We start from the raw sequence: 19,421 nt of genomic DNA on the forward strand, positions 1-19,421 counted from the left end.
TAACCCGTGGATTTGCCCTAACCCCAGATGTTGCGCTCGGTGCGGCCGGCCCCCCCTGCACCCTCCACGCTACGCCACTGGATCAAAACCATAAGTGGAGGGAAACATAAGGGTCAGACTGAGTCTAAACCAAAGGCCAGGTGAAACAGCTCTGTCTTGCAGGCCCTGTGGAAAGATGTCAAGTCCCGCAGGGCCCTAGTCTCTTGTGACAGAGCATTCCACCAAGTTAGGGCCTGGCCCTAATTGAGACCAATCTAACCACCTTGCGACCTCCAAAATGTTGTCATTTGTGGATCTTAAGGTCCTCCGCAGGGCATACCAGGAGAGGCGGTCCTGTAGGTACGTGGGTCCTAGGCTGCATAGGGCTTTAAGGGTCAAAACCAGCACCTTAAACCTGACCCTGTACTCCACTGGGAGCCAGTGCAGTTGGTAAAGCACTGGATGAATGTGATCCCGCAGCAAGGGCCCCGTAAGGATCCTCACCGCGGCATTCTGCATCCACTGGAGTTTCTGGGTCAGCTTCAAGGGCAGCCCCGCGTAGAGCGAGTTACAATAATCAAGCCTGGAGGTGACCGTCGCATGGATTAAGAGTGAGCATCATAGCCAAGGTCTCTGAAATAACCCTCTTTGTTCCTCACTTCCTATCCTGACACATAAACACACACACACACACACACACACACACCAGCGTCTTCAGTAGCGCAGCTGCCCTGAAGCTGAACGTTGGAAGATTCAGGACAGACAAAACGAAGCACTTCTTCACACAGCATATGATTAAATTATGGAATCTGCTCCCAAAAGACACAGTGGTGGTCACCAACTTGGATGGCTTTAAAAGAAACTTAGATTCATAGAGGAGAAGGCTATCCATGGCTAACAACAATGATGGCTAGACTCTTCCTCCACTGTTGGAGGGAGTATGGATACCAGGAGGGGAGAGTGTGCAGTTGCACTCAGTTCCTGCTTGTGCGCTTCCTATAGGCATCTGGTCAGCCACCGTGAAATCAGAAACCTCCCAATTCAGCAGGCTGTTTTATGACATTGTTATGCTATAATTATAAAGTGGAGTTGATACAGATGCAATGCTGGTTTTACTTTAGTTTAGCACAGGGGTTGTCAGCCTGGTCCCTACCGCCCACTAGTGGGTGTTTCAGGATTCCAGGTGGGCAGTAGGGGGTTTCATGGCACAAGCTGAATCCTCTTCCTTCGAGCACTGGTGGGCGGTAAGGAAGTTTTACCATCAGTAAAGATGCATTAGTGGGTGGTAGGGATAAGGTTGACTACTCCTGGTTTAGCATTATATCTGCTCCCAATTTAAGCATGCGGATTGACTGATCAGGATTCCCATCTTAATCAAGACTCTATAAACTAGTTATGATATGCTGGGCTGTGCATATTTTGCAATAAAAACAAGTTCATACCACAGCTGCACGAAATCCTGCAACTCGTATTAGGCTGTTCTGTCAGTATGCTTTTTATTATGTTTTTATTATGCATCATCATCATCATAATAATAATAATAATAATAATAATAATAATAATAATAATATCTACGCCTCAGATTTAACTAAATAACTGCTGGTCCAACACTAGATGTTATTTTTGGAATTAATTAATATTTTTATAATATACTTGCATATTTCCCCCGTGTAGCTCTTGTCTCTTGTCTGGTTGCTAAACCCCTATCAGATGAGTATAATTTGCCCCAATCCACACAATGACTCTCAGTTAATAACTTCAAAAACCATGTGGATTGGATACAAGTGCACACCTGTTTACATATGCAGATGAGGATGTGTAGTTACACTATGTATGCTGATGTAAAACTAAGGTGAAGCCTGACAAAGGAAGGGTTGAAAGAGAGGAAGGAGGAAATGCACTTTCACAAGCCTGGTACCTGATTTGCAAACTATGGTTTTCTAAAAGCTAGCATTATGACCGCATAAAACTGCAAATGAAAGCATATGTGGGAATTCCCGTTTTGGAATCTTAGAGAATGCCAGAATAAAACTGTTAAGTTCTGCCCATTTCTTCTCTGTTTTTGGTACTGAAGTAGGAGGCAGCACATTTCTGAGCTGCATCCAAAGACATGGGGCATTAAATCTCAGGATTTTGCCATCACTAAAGAATGACAGCTGAAATGCTGCTCAAGTCACTCAGGGCTGCTATTTCAAAGAATTACAGCTTTGCAACCCAGGGCCACCTGAGCTGTTCACAAAAGCCTCCTCTCCACAGACAACTGAACCTCCAAATTAATTGCTCTGCATTTATTGCAGGGTCTGGTTGGAAGGGCTGGCATCTGAAAGGGTCTGAAATCTGTGTCTACATCAAATGCACCAGCCTCCTAGTGAAACAGTACTAGCATAGCATTATAGAATTCTTAGTGGTGGGGTTCATCCTCACTTATCACAGAAATTCAGAAAAAGGCATAGCCCCTTTCCCCATCACACTTGTTCTGCTCCTGCAACCCCAGGATTAATGTTGATCACCACAAAATAACGTGTAAATCCTTCCTTAAAATGTGCATCCAGACATTATTGATACATTACGGTAGACTGAAGAGAGGGAGCCTGTATCCTTCCAGCTGTAGTTGGACTTCAGCTACCATCAATCCCAGCCAGTATGGCCAATGGCCAGGGATGATGGGAGTTGTAGTCCAGCAATTTCTGGAGGGCCACAGCTTCCCCACCCTGTACTATTCTGGTGTTAAAAATGAGCAGTAATGTCTTTGTAGTTTTTGGTCTGGATACATTGCACATGGCAAAGGTGAATCCATATGCTTAATCAATGTTCGTTTTCTTTTAATGATGAATTTATTATACACATATATGTTAGTTTACAGTCAGATCTACTTATTCCCAGCTCTGCTGGAGAATTTTGCAGCCTTTATGAAGATTAATGTCTCCTCCTGCATGAGGGCTATGGGCTTTAACTGTCATCAACATCCTCCTCGGCTGCCCTTTCATCCATCCTCTTTAGTCAGCAGTGTTGCTGTTACACCTCATCAACCCCATCCTTTCTAGGAGCAGTTATTTCTCCCCATTGCTTATATATCTTATGGCAAGAAGAAAGCTCTTCCATGATAAAAAACCCCACACCTTATATCTTAGGAATCTCAAGCTTAAACCCATTGAGAATTTTGGAGCCTATTCAAAGGCAAAGAATCTGCCTGTTCCTGGCCGATTTAGACTATGGATACTTCTACACAAGAGTCTTTTAGAGCTGCTGAAGTGTTGCTTTCCTGCAATCCACCGGAAGAAAAATTATAAGTGCATCTTCAAAACATTTAATACAGTATTATATTACCAGGCACTGTCCATTTCCATGGCCAAGGCCTTTTTGTAATGCATATGCCAATCAGCAAAAGTTCCCCACAACTTCAGTTAGAAGCTTCCTTCTTGCACCTTCTGCCTTTAATTCACGGATGGGGAGCTTGTGGTTCTCCAGATATTGTTGGACTACAGCTCCCAATATCCCTGACCACTGGCAATACTGGCAGGGACTAATGGAGTTAAGAGTCCAGCAACATCTGGAGGACCACAGCTTCCCTATTCCTAATCTAATTCCTTTCTGTTCAAGAGACATGGCATTAGTGATGAATTGTCCGTAACCTGACCTTTAATTAGGTAGTTCTTGAACTCCAATGGGGGACTTTAAGTATAGGTTTTATCTCATTTTTCTTTCCTTTTTTAAAAAGCAAAATAGCATCTTTTCATAATAATAAAGGTGACAATGAGGGCAGATCAGTAATTCAGTGCCTCATCAGGAACTAGAATTCACTAATTAAAGGACAACGAAAAGGGATTTCATCAATAATAACACAGCACACTGAACTGGAAACAATTATAGACAGAAGCCACAAAGAGGAAGTTTCTAATTAAAGGCACAGTAGTCTTGGAAAAAAAAATCCAGTAATGTGATGCTAGGCTACATTGAACTGGCTGAATATGCAGTTGTGGGGAAATTGCATAAAGCAGGTATGGAGGAAAGCAATAGAACAGAGAAAATCAGGAGTGCAGTAAGTAGGCTGAGAACAACACTGTCAGAGTTGTCTATAAAAAGTGAGTAGACAGAGTTTGGCAAATCCAGGTAGCTGCAAAAAGGAGATGGTTAACCCCATGTGGAAGGTTTTCAATTCCTCTGTTGTCCTAGAGCAGCAGTTTTCTCCAAAAAGCTTCCTGAACCATAGTTCAGTGGTAGAGCAAAAAAGGTACATGCAAAATTCCCACATTGTTAATATCAGAAGCCTAAAGAGCCATGGTCAACTCGTATAGATAGTACTAAGTACTAGATGGACCAGTGGGGCTTGACTTAGTAGAATACATCTTTCTGTGCTCCTGCTACTTTTCCCAGGTATGGGCATAGAATGTAGAGTGGGAGCTCCAAGGTTGCCATGTGACTCCAGAAACAAACTTTCAAATATGCTGTGATTAAACAGAAGATGTGCCCTCGCTGACTAAATGACCAAATTGCCATCCAAGACAAAGACTCCTTGAACAAGGCTGTTACATGTCAACATTAGGAGGGTAAATGTTGACAAGAAGGATGCTTAGGTAAAGGAAGTTCTCCTGTATGTAATAATAGGTCAGTTAGCAAAGCACAGGGCCTTATAGATTGACAGATTATGGAACAAGATGACATATTTACAGGCAAGATCAAAATTGACCTTCCCTGATAACAATCACCCAGGCTGGCAGAGATCTGAAACTGCTGAGGAATAGCAAGTGGGAAAGGAAGTAAAATAAATCATAAAACCAGGCCTGGGGTTTATAGGGGCCAGATTGATCTCAGGACCTGATAACCAAGGGCAGCATTAGCAAAAGTAAACATTTGTCACCTTGCAGTGTTTGGTGGAGAACCAGGTTGGCTTTTTGGAACCCACCATTCTTTACATTGCAACTTAAGAAATTCCCGTGTGGGATTTCCCAGTCTCCCTCTTCACTGGCTTCGGGAGCTTAAGCAGTAAAAAGCAAATAGCAGTAAAAAGAGAAGCAATCAAGAAAACTATCCCCTGACCTAGCTTGGCAAACTGCTTTGCCATGAGAGAAACACAGATGTTGCTTGTGGATCTGACCTCCAGCTTTAAAATGCTAGGTGCAAATTTAAATAAGGTGACTTGGAACATGTATGGTTTAAACCCCCCCCCCCCGCTTTTTTGGGCAAGTGGGAGGCGGGGAGTGACTGTCTGCACTATGCACTGCTTGGCACAAAAAAAAAAAAACAATTTTTGTTTGTGTGGAGGGTGCCTCTTTCTTTTTTTTATTTTGGCGGGAGGTTAATTCCTCTCCCTAAATAACAACTTTTACACTGTAAAGAGAATTAAGATGAAAATTTAGTGCAGCATTATTCTTAATGGCAAAGAGCTATGCTACATGGTCAGCAGATGGACATGATGTATTTGTTGCTGGACGGCATTGACTTCAGGCTTATTATGGGGTCTGAATGTCTCCCCCTAACAGAAGAGCTCCTCACACATCCTAATGGCAGAATAGAACAAGGAGAACAAATTCAGACTTGCAGTAAACCAAAAGTTCAGAAGCGATCTGATAGGTAGTCTTAAAGCAACTGAGGTGGTGTATCTTCACACAACATCTCTGAGCACAGTTGCATTAGGACTAGCATCCAGCAGGAACAAGCGATAAGGAGAGATTGTAATGTGTCTCCTGTCAACAATGATGATTAGCTACCTTTTAGCTGTGACAGCTTATGTAAAGCTCACATCTCTTATTTCCAGTGAATTCTAAGCAAGAATGTTCCTTCAGTAACAGCAATGGGAAACTTGTGGCCCCATGAATATTCCTGGACTGCAACTCCCAACATCCATGAGCATTAGCAATGCTGGCTGGAGCCAATGAGAGTTGGAATTCAACAACATCTGGAGGGCCACAGGTTCCCCACCCCTGATCAACAGTTTGTACTACAACCTGGAGAGGAGCAGGCCTCTTTTAAACTGCCTGCACATACATGCCATATTGGAGCAAAGATTTCCTCCTCACCTGTGCATCCAATTCCATGATGTGGGCAACTTTGTTCCAGCCAAATCCGACAAATCTTCGGTCATACTCTGGACAGTCCTGCCTTACCACGACATATGGCTCAAAATCTGCTTCCCATTCAACTCGATATGGTGTGGTGGCTGTTCGCCACTTGGCAAAATTGGTTGGTGCATGCCCTTTTGTCCAGACATGATACCTTGAACAGATGTAAAATCATTGGTCAGACAATTCACTGAAATGGGGCAAACGCTGGAAACTACCTTACACTGACTGCTCATGGAATACCTGGAAACATGGACATTAGGGCTATAGCATCAAGCACATGGTTCTAATGAGCAAAAGGCAAACCATGACTGACTAGGGGAGCATTCTTGAACTATGACACTTCACTTCTGTATTTTAAAGTAATTCCAGTCCTGGAAGATAGCTATGAGATGTTGACTTTGAGATAAAGCAACTGAAAATGAGCTAACATATTGTTCCTAGTAATGATAAAGGCTTGTTTTTCATTCTGCAGCTTGTTTCCAAGGCATGCAGAATTCTGAAGTGGCACTTCTTTGATATCATGACAGAAATTCAGATCGATAAACACATTAAACAAAGCCTTGATAAATACTTTCAGTGCCATCACAGTTCTCATTTTGTTGCTATGTGCCATCTACACAATTCCATCTAAGACAATCAATTCAATTTACAGGAAGGCATCCTTTTATATTTTCTTAATCTTATTCACGTCACAGCAAGGCCTATTCAAGCACAGCTTGAGCTCACCCTATTAAGACAACGATCAATAATTTTCTCTTGCACTTGTGCCTTTCCTGAAATCACTGACATGGGCCCTCGCCACATGATTATTGATTAAACCAAGAAATAATTACATCACAGGCAGCATGTATTACAGTGCGCTCAAATGTTTATCATAAGAACCAGTGCAGTCAAGTCAACTTGACATGTTCCTGTCAGACATCTCAGTTCACCCACGAACTCTCTAAAAATGTTGGGCTTGACATGGAGATTTGGCTTAACCTAGGAATCCTTGGGATATCTTGCATGTTCCACAGAACTAGGTAGTGAGTAAGCACAGATGAGTTGCATCTTTGTAGCAGCAGGTTCTGCTATAGCCATGTTTTGATAGGAATTGAAGAAACAGCAACAACAAATTACAACAAAGCAAACTCCTAGTTGTATAGATCCCAAACCATCTAGACATTTTCCAGAAGATATCCAGAATCTGTGCACTAAAAATCATTGACCTTGCCTTTTCATGGAGATGGTTCATGGAGATGCTTTTTTCTGGGTGTGAAATATTGGAAAAAAGTGTGTGTGTGTGTGACAGGAAAAATCACTTTCTTGTTTTCTGGGACTACAATGTTCATCTATATGGAGTGGTCACACATGAAGCATTGGACATCATGGAGGACCAGCAAGGACTGACCCATGGCCCTCTGCTTTTCGTCCCTGAAAGGATGCAGGATCATGGCCCTAGTCAACAGGGCTTACTGGTGGAGAAGGCTAGGATGCAAGCCTGCAGCCAGACAAGACATCCAATTCTCCCCTGTGCAGTGTGACTTTATAAAGCAGATAAGGAACAGTTGGGGAGAGACAGCTGTTGACAGTGGGCCTTCAAAGTACCTGATAACTGAGGAGGAAGGGAAGGGGCAGAGAATTCCAGACTTGAATTCCAGCTGAGCCAAAGTAGGGAGAAGCTTGAGGGGCTGACAAGTCACACCTCACCAGTGCCCCAACAAGGAAATTGCCAGATTGTGTTCAGTGTGGAAACAGAGTATGATGTCGCACCCTGTCCCTAATAAACCACTGTGAACTGAATAATCCAGTGGTTACAGCTATGCAAAGAAAGGGGGCCTCAACCAGGACCTTTTGACATACTCCTGCTCATGTAAGCCTAACAGACATGGGTGGAATCTACACACATATAAAAAAAATGAAAATGCTTTTTAAAAAAAAGTTTTAAAAAATATATATTGAATTTGCCATAGCTCACAATTGCCATCTAGTGTCACATTTGTATAATGCACTTTACAACACACTTAAAAGGCTTTTATTAGCAGTTGTATAGCTGAGTCCATGGACAGGCCATTGTTGCTATACATGAGAATCAGAACAAAAGACTCTGCTTAGTACATAAGCTCCCTGGGATGAGGGAGTGTGTTGAATAATAAGAAAACACTCTACAGTGCCTCTCCAGGTGTCTTAGCCCCAGATAGAACAGTTACAACTCCTTCAAGAGCATAAATAGCACTGATGTGCTTGTAACCATGGAAAAGGGAGAATGTGCCACCCCAGCATGAAGGTGATGCATGTAGTTTGGTAGCAACTTAGTATGTGGACCTAGGAGCAGCAGCAACACACTTGGTTGGACTTTCATTGTGCTGAAGAGCCTAACCACCTGGATGTCCCCTTTAGCCGGCTAAAGCTTAATAGCTTGACTCTTCCTGCTGCAAGGGAGCTGGTCACTTTTAATATGAATGGCTTGGTACAAAAGGCAGAATGGAGTCATACATTAATCTCCAGTTATGGAATTCTTAGAATAGCCAGGCAACCATAGAATTTGCTGAGAAGTGGACTGAAAGGGTGGGGAGGAATTTACAAGGGAGAAGTACTTTATATTTCTCTGCTGCCCAAAGGCAGGAAAGGTCATGAATTTGGGAAAGAGGTGACAAAAGCAATTTCACTGAGGGAAAGATTGCAATCTAGCACTTGGTGAGAGGGTTTGGGATGCTGCAGGCATGATCAGCAATCATTGTCACGGAAGCCCTCCCTCATCAACTTGGCCTCAATGGCTACTAATGACTTATTAAGCCAACCTGAAAATAGAGGTGGAAATTGTCAGCTGCTTTTTGGGCAGGGTGGGTGTGGGTGAATAGAACTTGGAAGAATTAGACAGGCCAATAAAAGTGTGAGAACTAACTGTGCAATGATGGTAATAGCACAGAAGCCCAGCCCACCTTTGTTCTCTGTAGTTAATTAGAAAAAAGAGGCAAGCCCCTAATGGGAAAATAAATACTATGCAAGCGGAAAATTTGATTGATGAGGGATCATAAAAGTGAGGTCAACACTTAGAGGTTTTATTTCCCAGTAGATTTCTTTTTAGCTAGGAAACATTCAGTTATTTTCATAATTACAAAAAAAAAATCTGTTAAATTATTACACAATTTAGGAAACAGAAGAGGCAAGAGTATTTTTGGCACATACTATATTCTTTTGTGGGACACAGGTGGCACTGTGGGTTAAACCACAGAGTCTAGGACTTGCTGATCAGAAGGTTGGTAGTTTGAATCCCTGCAACAGGGTGAGCTCCCATTGCTCGGTCCCTGCTCCTGCCAACCTAGCAGTTCGAAAGCACATCAAAGTGCAAGTAGATAAATAGGTACCACTCCGGCGGGAAGGTAAACAGCGTTTCCTTGCGCTGCTCTGGTTTGCCAGAAGCGGCTTAGTCATGCTGGCCACATGACCTTGAAGCTGTACGCCGGCTCCCTTGGCCAATAAAGCGAGATGAGTGCCGCAACCCCAGAGTCGGTCACAACTGGACCTAATGGTCAGGAGTCCCGTTATCTTTTATGTTATTTTGTATCAACACACAATCTTACTCCTCACATTCATCAATTGTTCAGTTTGGACTTGTTAAGTGTTTGAAGATGAAGCTATGTGGAATGGGAGCACTCCACTGAACACTAAGACCAGGAAGCCCTCGTGTATGTCAGCAAGGCTTGAAAAGGCCCCATCATCAAAAACGGGTTAGAAAACACACACCCTACTCATAAGGGGTCAATAATGTTCCAGGTCTTTTATGTAGGACTCAACAGGAACCATCAAAAGAGGACACTTAATTATTGTGCTTTTGCCAGAGGAACTATTTAAAGAATTTATGTTTTAAAGAATTTAAAGCCCCAAGTCCTGAGCAGTCCCAAGCAGGTGTTGAAGTCTCCCTGAGCGATCAACGAGGGAGTCCCCAACACCAAGGCCAAGGCTACCTGCAAAAACTCTGGATAGTGGGGTGGGTGGTACACAAATTGGTGATAGCACCCTCCATTTGCCCCAGGTGACAAACATAAGATACACACACTCCAAATCAGTACTCACTTGGCTCAGAGGCCCGGAGAGGGATACAGAATTCCCAAGGATGACAGCAATCTCCCCTCCCTGATACTCCAGCCTCTGTTGCTGTTGTCCTAAATTCCCAGGCAGGCACAACTGGGAGAGACTAACTCATCCCATTGCCTGGTCCCAGTAATGCAAACCAGGCAAAACCCCTCATTCATTTTTTAAATAATGGAAGTATGAGATTTTGTATCAACCTAACTGGCAAAGAACAGTGCTGGCAAATGCTAAAGCTCCATATTCAGTACAATTTATGCAGCTCCATATGGCTTGGACCTTTCATGCTTGTGTATATCTCATTCTGTATATACTCCACTGAAATCACTCAGGCTGAGTGATCTTCACAGTCTTCCCAAGTTTGTACCAAGTTTGTACAAGAAAAATACAAAGGAATTCCCAGGGGTCATTGTGCAATTGTTATGGACTCCCTCGTTTGGAGAACCTTCTATATTGCAGAAAAAAGGATGAGTTTTGCTGGTTGAGATGAAGCAATAAAAAGGGTGGGGAAGCTATAGCCTCCAGCCAGCATAGCCAATGATAATAAAGGATAGGCCTTGCAGTCTAACTAGGGAGGGTCACAGGCTCCCCACCCCTGCAATAAAGCGTGGGAGTCAGTTTTCACAAACCTTTATATGTTTTTAACAAAGCCTTAGTACTCCTTGACTGTGGGTGAGTGGTTGGGTGTTGTTTTTAAAAAGATGCATGCAGTACCTGAATGTGAAGAGGGTCCCCATGTCCAACATAGACAACAGCTCTGCTTTTGACTTGGGAAAAGAGAGGCGATAGCGGAGGGTCTCAAAAGCAGGTACAATGAGAGCCTTTTTTGTATTGGCTAAGTCCAGTTGGACAACAGATTTCCTGGAGGAGAAAAATGAAAAGAAAAAACCAAAACCAATTAGCAAAATTTTTAATTAGCTTTTTAAAGACTTCCCTGAACAAATACAGTTGAGAGGTATTAGCTCCTAGTGAGTACATTGCATGTATTATAGTCACCCATTGTCTAAATTGCAAGTTCTCATTTGCATTTGGAGCTTTTGCGGATAAGTGGTGGAAAAAAAGGCATCACCGGAGGGATGTACTTCCAATTCTCCAGGCTTCCCTGTTATGGCCAAAAAGTGGTTTCCATATTTCCCCTGTGAAGAGATGCACAGCTTCTGCTCTACCACACAGCTTATATGCACTAGCAAAATCGCTGCTCAAAGAGGAAATGTTAGGAAGACTATTAATTTTGCCACTGGGATTTTTAAAAGTACACAATTTCTCAGTTGCTGAGGTCTGCAGAAGTCACATTAGAAACAAACAAGCATTAGTGTTCAACATTTCTACACTTTAATAATTCCTGAGTTATTTCTGCAAGATTTACTTTGTACAGTTTTCTCTACCAGTTGGGGGGGGGGATTACCAATCAAACTTTATTTTGTACATTAATAAAACTGGAGCTCATTGAGCTGTTATTTCATGCCTGAGGTCATACATTGTGAGATGATTCTCCACTGCTTTGTGTCTGAGCTCAAACCCCATAGTCTGGATATCTTTAAACCTGTAACTCCCCAGATGTTATTGGACTCTTCCATCAGCCCCAGCCACCATGGCCAGTGTCAGGATTGATGGAAGCTGTAGTCCAACAATGTCTGGAAGGTCACAGATTCTTCATTCCTGCTTGTCCTGTTTCTCTTCAGATTCTTCAAAGAAGACAGGCCTGCCAGTGGGATATTCATTGCAACAGCTGGAAATGAAACCTTCACTCAGAGAGGTTGATTGTGGGGGCAGAAAGCATGGGTTGCCTATCACTTTCTTGTATGGTTTTGAACATCTCATGGTCTTCTTCAGGGTACTGGAGACAAGAAGTCAAACAGACAGACAGCTACACAACTTTCCGAAGACATCTGAAGGCAGCTCTGTATCAAGAAGCTTTAAATGTTTGACATTTTGCTGTGTTTTTATTATGTTGGAAGATGGGTGGAGTATAAATAAAAAATGCTTGTTATAAAACACATGCTCAACAACTGAGTTATTTCTTATTGTCTCCTGCAGATTGGGATATTTTATTTTATTCATTATGTTTATATTCTACAATTCCTTCAGGATGGCACATATGGTTCTTTCTCTCCCCATTGTATGCTCACGGCAACCCTGTGAGGTAGGCAGGGGCGATGTGTCCCATTTTGCCACCTGAGGCAAAATGGGAATGTGTTACAGCGCCACCTCCCTTACCTGGGTTGTGCGGCATCACCCATGAAGTGGTGGTGGCAGCAGTGGCAGCTTCTGGTGAGATCTCACTGAAATGTTGCAAGATCTTGCTGAATTCTCATGAGATCTTGTGTGTGTGTTGTGATATCTTGCAAGATTTCAGTGAGCTCTTCCTGCTGCCAGCAGTGGCTAGATGTCTGTAGGGGAACTGCCTCTTGGGTTTCCACCACCCAAAGTAGCTACTTCACTCTGCCTCATGAGTGTGCAGCCCTGGAGGTAGGTTAAGTTGAGAGAAAAGGAGTGTGACAGGCCCAAGATCACCTACTGAGCTTCATGGCCGAGTAGAGATTTGAAACCAGGTCACCCCAATCTTAGTCCAACACTTTAACCAGTACACCACATATATTGCATTATAGACACATATTCTGCTCACACAGGTGGCTGACAGAACATCTGCATGGGTCTGACTGCTGTTGTCAGAAGAAGCAGTGCAGCATCAATTTTTTTAAAAACCCATTTCCTTAATAAAGTCTCATTCTCCACTTATGTCAAATTCGGCTCCCCTTAACAGGATTAACTGTAATGATGTTTATGATACTGCTGTGAGCCTCCAAGGGAAATATTAGCAAACTCAAGAGCTCCAAGTTCAAGATTCTGATTATTACAAATGAAAGGGAGCCACATCCTAGGGTTTGCTGTCACATCTGCTGTGGGGTTGGGAAGTAAATTGTCTGAATAAACTTTAAGTTTTGGGGATTTCATAATAGTTACCAATCAAAGATTTCCCCTCAGGCCTCTCTGTGTGGATGTTCCATAAAATGAGGTAACTCTTGGGAAACTTTTCTGAAAGTTGTTTGAAGAGTCTGCATCAAATTTCCTTGTCTGTGCAAAGATTATTGAATTTTATCAGCTTCCCATTATAAGTTTTGGGTACTTTTCCTCTATTTCTTCTCCCTCTACCTTCCATCAATTCTAATTGACCCAGGCAACTGCTTCTAAATAGAAAGTTCTTTTACAACCAGCCTCCTCCAGCTGCCAGAATTATTCAGCGTTCGTGACACTCTTAATGATTCCACCCACTGCTTTAACTTGTGCCTTCTTCTGTAGATTTGGCACAGAACTTGGCAAGACCCACAAAGTACTGAAGCAGGAAGAAGGTGCACTGAAGCCATTTGCATCTCATTAAATGCAGTGGGGCTAAACTAGTTAAAATGCTTTCATATTGGCCTAATCTGTAGATCATTATCTTGACTTTCTCTGCTATTACTGTAGGCTTCCCTCAGCTTTATTGTGCAAACAGGAGACAGAACTGGATTCCTACACTTCTGGAGGTGGCGCGTCCGGCAATGGCTGCCCTCTTCTAACTGCGAAGAGGGAGCTCCGCAGAAACGGGTCGTCCGCTACGGCGCAGCGGAGACCCACATCGGAAAACCACAGGCAGTGTAAGCCTGTGGCCGTGGGACTCGGCGGGCACCAGGAGCGCTCCACGAAACGTAGAAGGGACCCCGTAAGAGGTCCCGGAACGTGGAAGGGGGTGCGGTGCTGTGAGTCAATCGCTCTTTCTGTGGAGTGAAGCCGCGTAGCTGCTGTCGGTGAGCGCTGTCCTCTTTTCCTGGAAACATTCAGCTTGAAACCAACGACTCGTGAGTAAGAAAAGAAAGAAAGATTTGGCAGATAAAATCTTTGCTAATTCGGCTAAAAGCAAGAGACGAAACCAGGAAGTCCGTCTCTTGCCACTGCTTAAGATCTAAAGCAAAGACTTGGATGTTTGGAGCCTTTGAAGAGGTGTTAAAGGCAATTGATTCTCACATCTATTTAAGTTGCTGTAGGACTTAACTCTTTAAAAGTTTTATTCTGATTATGAACTGTGTTGTACCTGCCCTGCTGGATTTACAAATTGACAAAGAATCCCAGGCAGTCGGACTGCCTAGATAACAGAACTGTCAGATTGCAAGATTTTGACACTTTGTTGCTGGAGCTATTATTTGCTGAGCTTTACTGGAACTGTTGCATTGCACTGCTACATCCTGCACTTACTGAGACATTGTTATATTTTGAGACCAACTCTGCCAAATACAACTTAGTTGAAGGTCTCTAGGAAATTAAAGGCTGTTTGGATATTGCTTTTAAAGCTTTTGAAGTATTGAACTTTGGAAAAATTTAAATAATCGATATTAACAACTTGAGTTCTTCCCTATAATACAAGTGGCTCCCTCTAGAGGATTTTAGAACTACAACCATGCGTGACTTTCCTTTCAATTTCCTCTCCTCCTATTTGGTTGTTTATTTTGTGGGCTGGTGGATTCCCATGAGAACATATTCAATTTGACCTTGATTAGCAGACAGAAGTGGAATGAACGGCACTGGGAGACAGACAAGAGCGGCTAAAGGGAAAAGACAAACAACTTTGAATCTACTTTCACAGCCGCGCAGATCATCTGTTCCTGATGTTTTGGAACTAGAGGAAAGTGAACAGCTGCTGGGAGAAGATATGGCATCAGGTGGATCTGCTTCAGTATTAGACAAAATACTTGAAAAATTGGAAGGACTGGACAAAAAAATGGATGAACAAACGGCAAAGATTGATCAGACCAGAGATAGTGTTAACAAGTTAACTGAACAAGTTGCTTCGAACGCCCAAGCAATTGGCAACTTATCTGAATCCACTGTAGAAAATCGGAAACTGGCAGAGGAAGCCATTCAGAAAACTGAGGCACTGGAGCAGGAGGTAAGACCACTGCATAAGCAGGTTGGGGAACAACAGGCCTATTTGTCTATGATTGAACTTCGAGCCCGGGAAAACAACTTAAAATTGAGGTTTATACCAGAACTTGAATCCGAACAAGGGAATCTAATTGAGTTTTTAACAAAAGAATTTTCCAAGTGGTGGCCTCTGGAGGAGGAAAAAGACTTTAAAATTGTGACTGCCTTTAGGCTTGGGAAATTCACAAAGAAGGACAAGCCCAGAGATTGTTTGATTACCTTGAGATCCAAGGAGGAAAGGGACAAAATATTAGGACTACACTACGGAAAGTCACTTGAAATTTTGGATAAAAGAGCAGAGATTTACAAGGACATTCCTAAACAACTTTTGGACCTTAGATCCACCTATCTTGAACTAGTTGGGCTGTTGAGAAGCAACTCAATTATCTTTAGGTGGGAATTTCCACAAGGACTATCTTTTACGTTCAGAGGGAAGAAGGTGAAAATCAAAACAGCTGAAGACAGAGACAAATTCTTGAATACCTACGGAGAGGACCTTCAGAAAGGGATTGAAAGACCTTCAGGGGCTGGACCGCAGTCTTTACCTACACCTACACCTGTGGGGCCTGAAGGCCAGGATAAAAAGACACCACCACCAGAACAATAACAGATTTGACCAGGATGTCTCTGCAACTTCTGAGCTGGAACATAAATGGCGCCAACATCCCGGAGAAAAGAAGAAGGATATTTCACATTTTGAAAAAAGAACAATTGGACATTATCTGTTTACAAGAAACACATGTGACTAGGCTACATAGAAAAGTGTTAATAAATAAAAGATTAGGCCAAGAATTTATCTCTTCGGATCGAGTAAAGAAAAGAGGCGTGGTGATATATGCAAAAGAGAGCCTGTCACCAAAATTTTTATTCAAAGATGAACAAGGACGAATTTTGGCAATTGAGATTCAGACTCAAGGAGAAAAGTTTTTGATATTAGGAATTTACGCGCCAAACGAAGGAAAATCGGAATTTTACAAGAAGCTGCACGAGATCATGCTGGACTATCTGAACTATGATAACATCATTATGATGGGAGATATGAATGGGGTGGTATCAACAAACATGGATAAATCGCATAGCCAAAACGTAACAAAAGAAGGCAGACTACCCAAAACATTCTTTGAATTGACTGACAACATGGACTTGATTGACATCTGGAGAACAAAGAACCCTCTAGGAAGAGAAGGAACATTCTTTTCTGAAGCCCAACTGACTTGGACAAGAATCGACCAAATCTGGACAACTAGAGGCCTGGCACCCAAGATAAAAAAAGTGGAAATCTGCCCAAAGACCTGCTCCGACCATAATGCTGTAAAGATGGATATGAGATTAACGCCAACCGGCTCCTTTAGATGGAGGATGAATGACAATTTGTTTAGAGATCAGGAGATCAGTAAAAGGCCCAAAAAGTTTTGAAGGACTATTTTGAAATAAATTTGAACACTACGGTGGAAAAAAGAATTGTCTGGGACGCAAGTAAGGCGGTTATGAGGGGGTTTCTGATACAGCAGAATACTATTAAGAAAAAAGCACAGAATGAGAAAAAGGATAAGATTTTGGAGAAAATTAAAGAAGGTGAGAAGAAATTAAGATCGAAACCGAAATCAAAGGAGATCCTAAGAGAAATTAAACATTATCAAGCACAATATTCAAAATTGATAAATCAAGAAGTGGAATGGAAAGTTAAGTTAATGAAACAAAGATCTTTTGAATCGGCAAATAAATGTGGAAAGCTGCTAGCATGGCAGCTGAAAAAGAGACAAAAATTGAATACAGTAACAAACTTAGAAATTGAGGGAAGAAATATTCAGAACCCAATGGACATCAGAAAGTGCTTCCAGAGATATTTCAAGCAATTATATACACAAGGGCCGCAAAACGAATCAGAGATAGAACAATTTTTAAAGAAGAATGGATTACCAAGGTTGTCTCTACGGAACAGAATAATCCTGAATTATAAAATAACACAATCAGAGATCGAAGAGGCCATTCAGAACATGCAATTGGGCAAATCTCCAGGGCCAGACGGGCTTACCTCCAAATACTACAAGACATTGAAAGATTATTTGATACACCCATTAATGGAGGTTTGCAATGAAATTATGGAGGGGAAGAAGGCACCGGAGTCGTGGAAAGAAGCTTTCATCACATTGATACCCAAACTAGAAACTGAAAAGACACAACTTAAGAATTACCGCCCTATCTCCCTCCTAAACGTGGATTACAAAATATTTGCAGACATTCTAGCAAGTAGATTTAAAAAAGTTTTAAATGAAGTAATTCATAAGGACCAGGCAGGCTTTCTCCCAGGTAGACATTTGTTTGCTAATACAAGGAACATTATTGATATTTTGGAACTCTTGCAAACAAACATCAATACAAAAGCAGTGTTGATCTTTATAGATGCGGAGAAGGCCTTTGACAATATTTCTTGGAAGTTCATGAAGAAAAACCTGGAAGGAATGGGAGTGGGGCGGGGGTTTCAGAATGGGATAGAGGCAATTTATTCAGAGCAAAAGGCAAAACTGATAGTGAACAATGTGGTGACAGAAGAGTTTAGAATTGAAAAAGGTACACGACAAGGTTGTCCTATATCCCCTTTGCTATTTATATCGGTCCTGGAAGTGCTCTTAAACATGATTAGAGGATACTGGTTGGTGGAAGGTATTCAGGTCGGAGCGAAAGAGTATAAACTTAAAGCATTTGCAGATGACCTAGTATTGACCTTACAGGAGCCAGAGCCTAGTACCAAAAGGGTTTTGCAACTGATTTATGAGTTTGGTCGAGTGGCGGGATTTAAACTTAATAAGCAAAAAACCAAGGTTCTAGAAAAAAACTTGACTTCTTTAGAATCAGAAAGGTTTCAGAAAGAGACAGAATTAAATGTGGTCAAAAAAGTAAGATATCTAGGGGTAAACATAACAGCGAAGAACAGGAACTTATATAAAGATAATTATGAAAAATGTTGGTCTGAAATCAAAAGGGATCTAGATGTTTGGTCAAGATTGAAACTTTCCTTGTCAGGACGTATTGCTGCTGTTAAGATGAATGTATTGCCAAAAATGCTGTTTTTGTTTCAAACTTTGCAGATTGTGGATAAAATGGAGTGTTTTGGGAGGTGGCAGAGAGATATTTCTAAATTTGTCTGGCAGGGTAAAAAGCCCAGAATCAAGTTTAAGATATTAACTGATGCTAAAGAAAGAGGGGGCTTTGCCCTGCCAGACTTAAAGTTGTACTATGAATCAGCAGCTTTCTGCTGGTTGAAGGATTGGCTACTTCTTGAAAACACTGATGTTTTAGATTTGGAAGGATTTAACAATGCTTTTGGTTGGCATGCATATTTGTGGTATGACAAGGTTAAAATACATAAGGCTTTCAAGAATCATGTTGTCAGAAAAGCAGTGTTCAATGTCTGGTCGAAATATAAAGATTTATTGGAAAACAAGACCCCAAGGTGGTTATCACCAATGGAGGCTAAGGCCCCGAAAAGACTCAATATGGAGGCCAAATGGCCGAAATATTGGGAAATAATAGAAAAAGATGGAGACAATTGGAGGTTGCAGAGTATGGAGAAAATAAAGGATAAAGTGCGAGATTGGTTACATTATGCTCAGATTAAAGAAGTTTTTAAGTTGGACAAAAAGATAGGATTCCAGGTGGAAAAATCAAAGTTAGAAACAGAACTGTTAGAACCCAGCTCTAAGATACTTTCAAGAATGTATAACCTGCTGTTAAAATGGAATACACAGGATGAAACGGTCAAATCAGCTATGATAAAATGGGCACAGGACATAGGGTATAACATTATGTTTGCTGACTGGGAAAAGTTATGGACCACAGGTTTGAGATTTACGGCATGTAATGCCTTGAAAGAAAATATTATGAAAATGATATATAGGTGGTACATGACTCCAGTCAAGCTTGCAAAGATATACCATTTATCTGACAATAAATGTTGGAAGTGTAAAGAAGCTGAAGGAACATTCTTTCACCTCTGGTGGACTTGCCCTAGGGTGAAGGTTTTCTGGGAAATGATATATAATGAGTTGAAAAAGGTATTTAAGTATACCTTCCCTAAGAAACCAGAGGCCTTTCTCTTGGGCATTGTCGGCCAGAGTGTGCAAAAGAAGGATCGAACTTTTTTTATGTATGCTACGACAGCAGCAAGGATACTTATCGCTAAATGCTGGAAAACCCAAGATTTGCCCATACTGGAAGAATGGCAGATGCAACTGATGGACTATATGGAACTGGCGGAGATGACTGGCAGAATCCGAGACCTGGGAGAAGAACTGGTGGAGGAGGACTGGAAGAAATTTAAGGATTATCTACAAAAATATTGTAAATTGTATG

At 41.9% G+C, this 19,421-nt stretch overlaps 1 protein-coding gene and 1 long non-coding RNA gene across 2 annotated transcripts in view; one reads left to right on the forward strand and one right to left on the reverse strand.

Moving 5' to 3' along the window:
• LOC307225303 overlaps positions 1–12,109 on the forward strand; it is a 48,014-nt gene extending 35,905 nt beyond the window's left edge. The window contains exon 2 of the long non-coding RNA XR_013842847.1: positions 11,795–12,109. This is a non-coding gene — a long non-coding RNA (uncharacterized lncRNA). The remainder of the gene's footprint in view (positions 1–11,794) is intronic.
• Positions 1–19,421, reverse strand: part of LARGE1 (LARGE xylosyl- and glucuronyltransferase 1) — a 250,247-nt gene that overhangs the window by 2,277 nt on the left and 228,549 nt on the right. The window contains exons 12-13 of the mRNA XM_079992447.1: positions 10,827–10,973; positions 5,997–6,192 (exon numbers count right to left, since the gene is read on the reverse strand). Of these exons, the coding sequence (XP_079848573.1) occupies positions 5,997–6,192; positions 10,827–10,973 (343 nt within the window). The remainder of the gene's footprint in view (positions 1–5,996; positions 6,193–10,826; positions 10,974–19,421) is intronic.

The sequence above is a fragment of the Podarcis cretensis genome (assembly GCF_951804945.1).
Source record: "Podarcis cretensis genome assembly, chromosome: 10".
Lineage (NCBI taxonomy): Eukaryota > Metazoa > Chordata > Lepidosauria > Squamata > Lacertidae > Podarcis > Podarcis cretensis.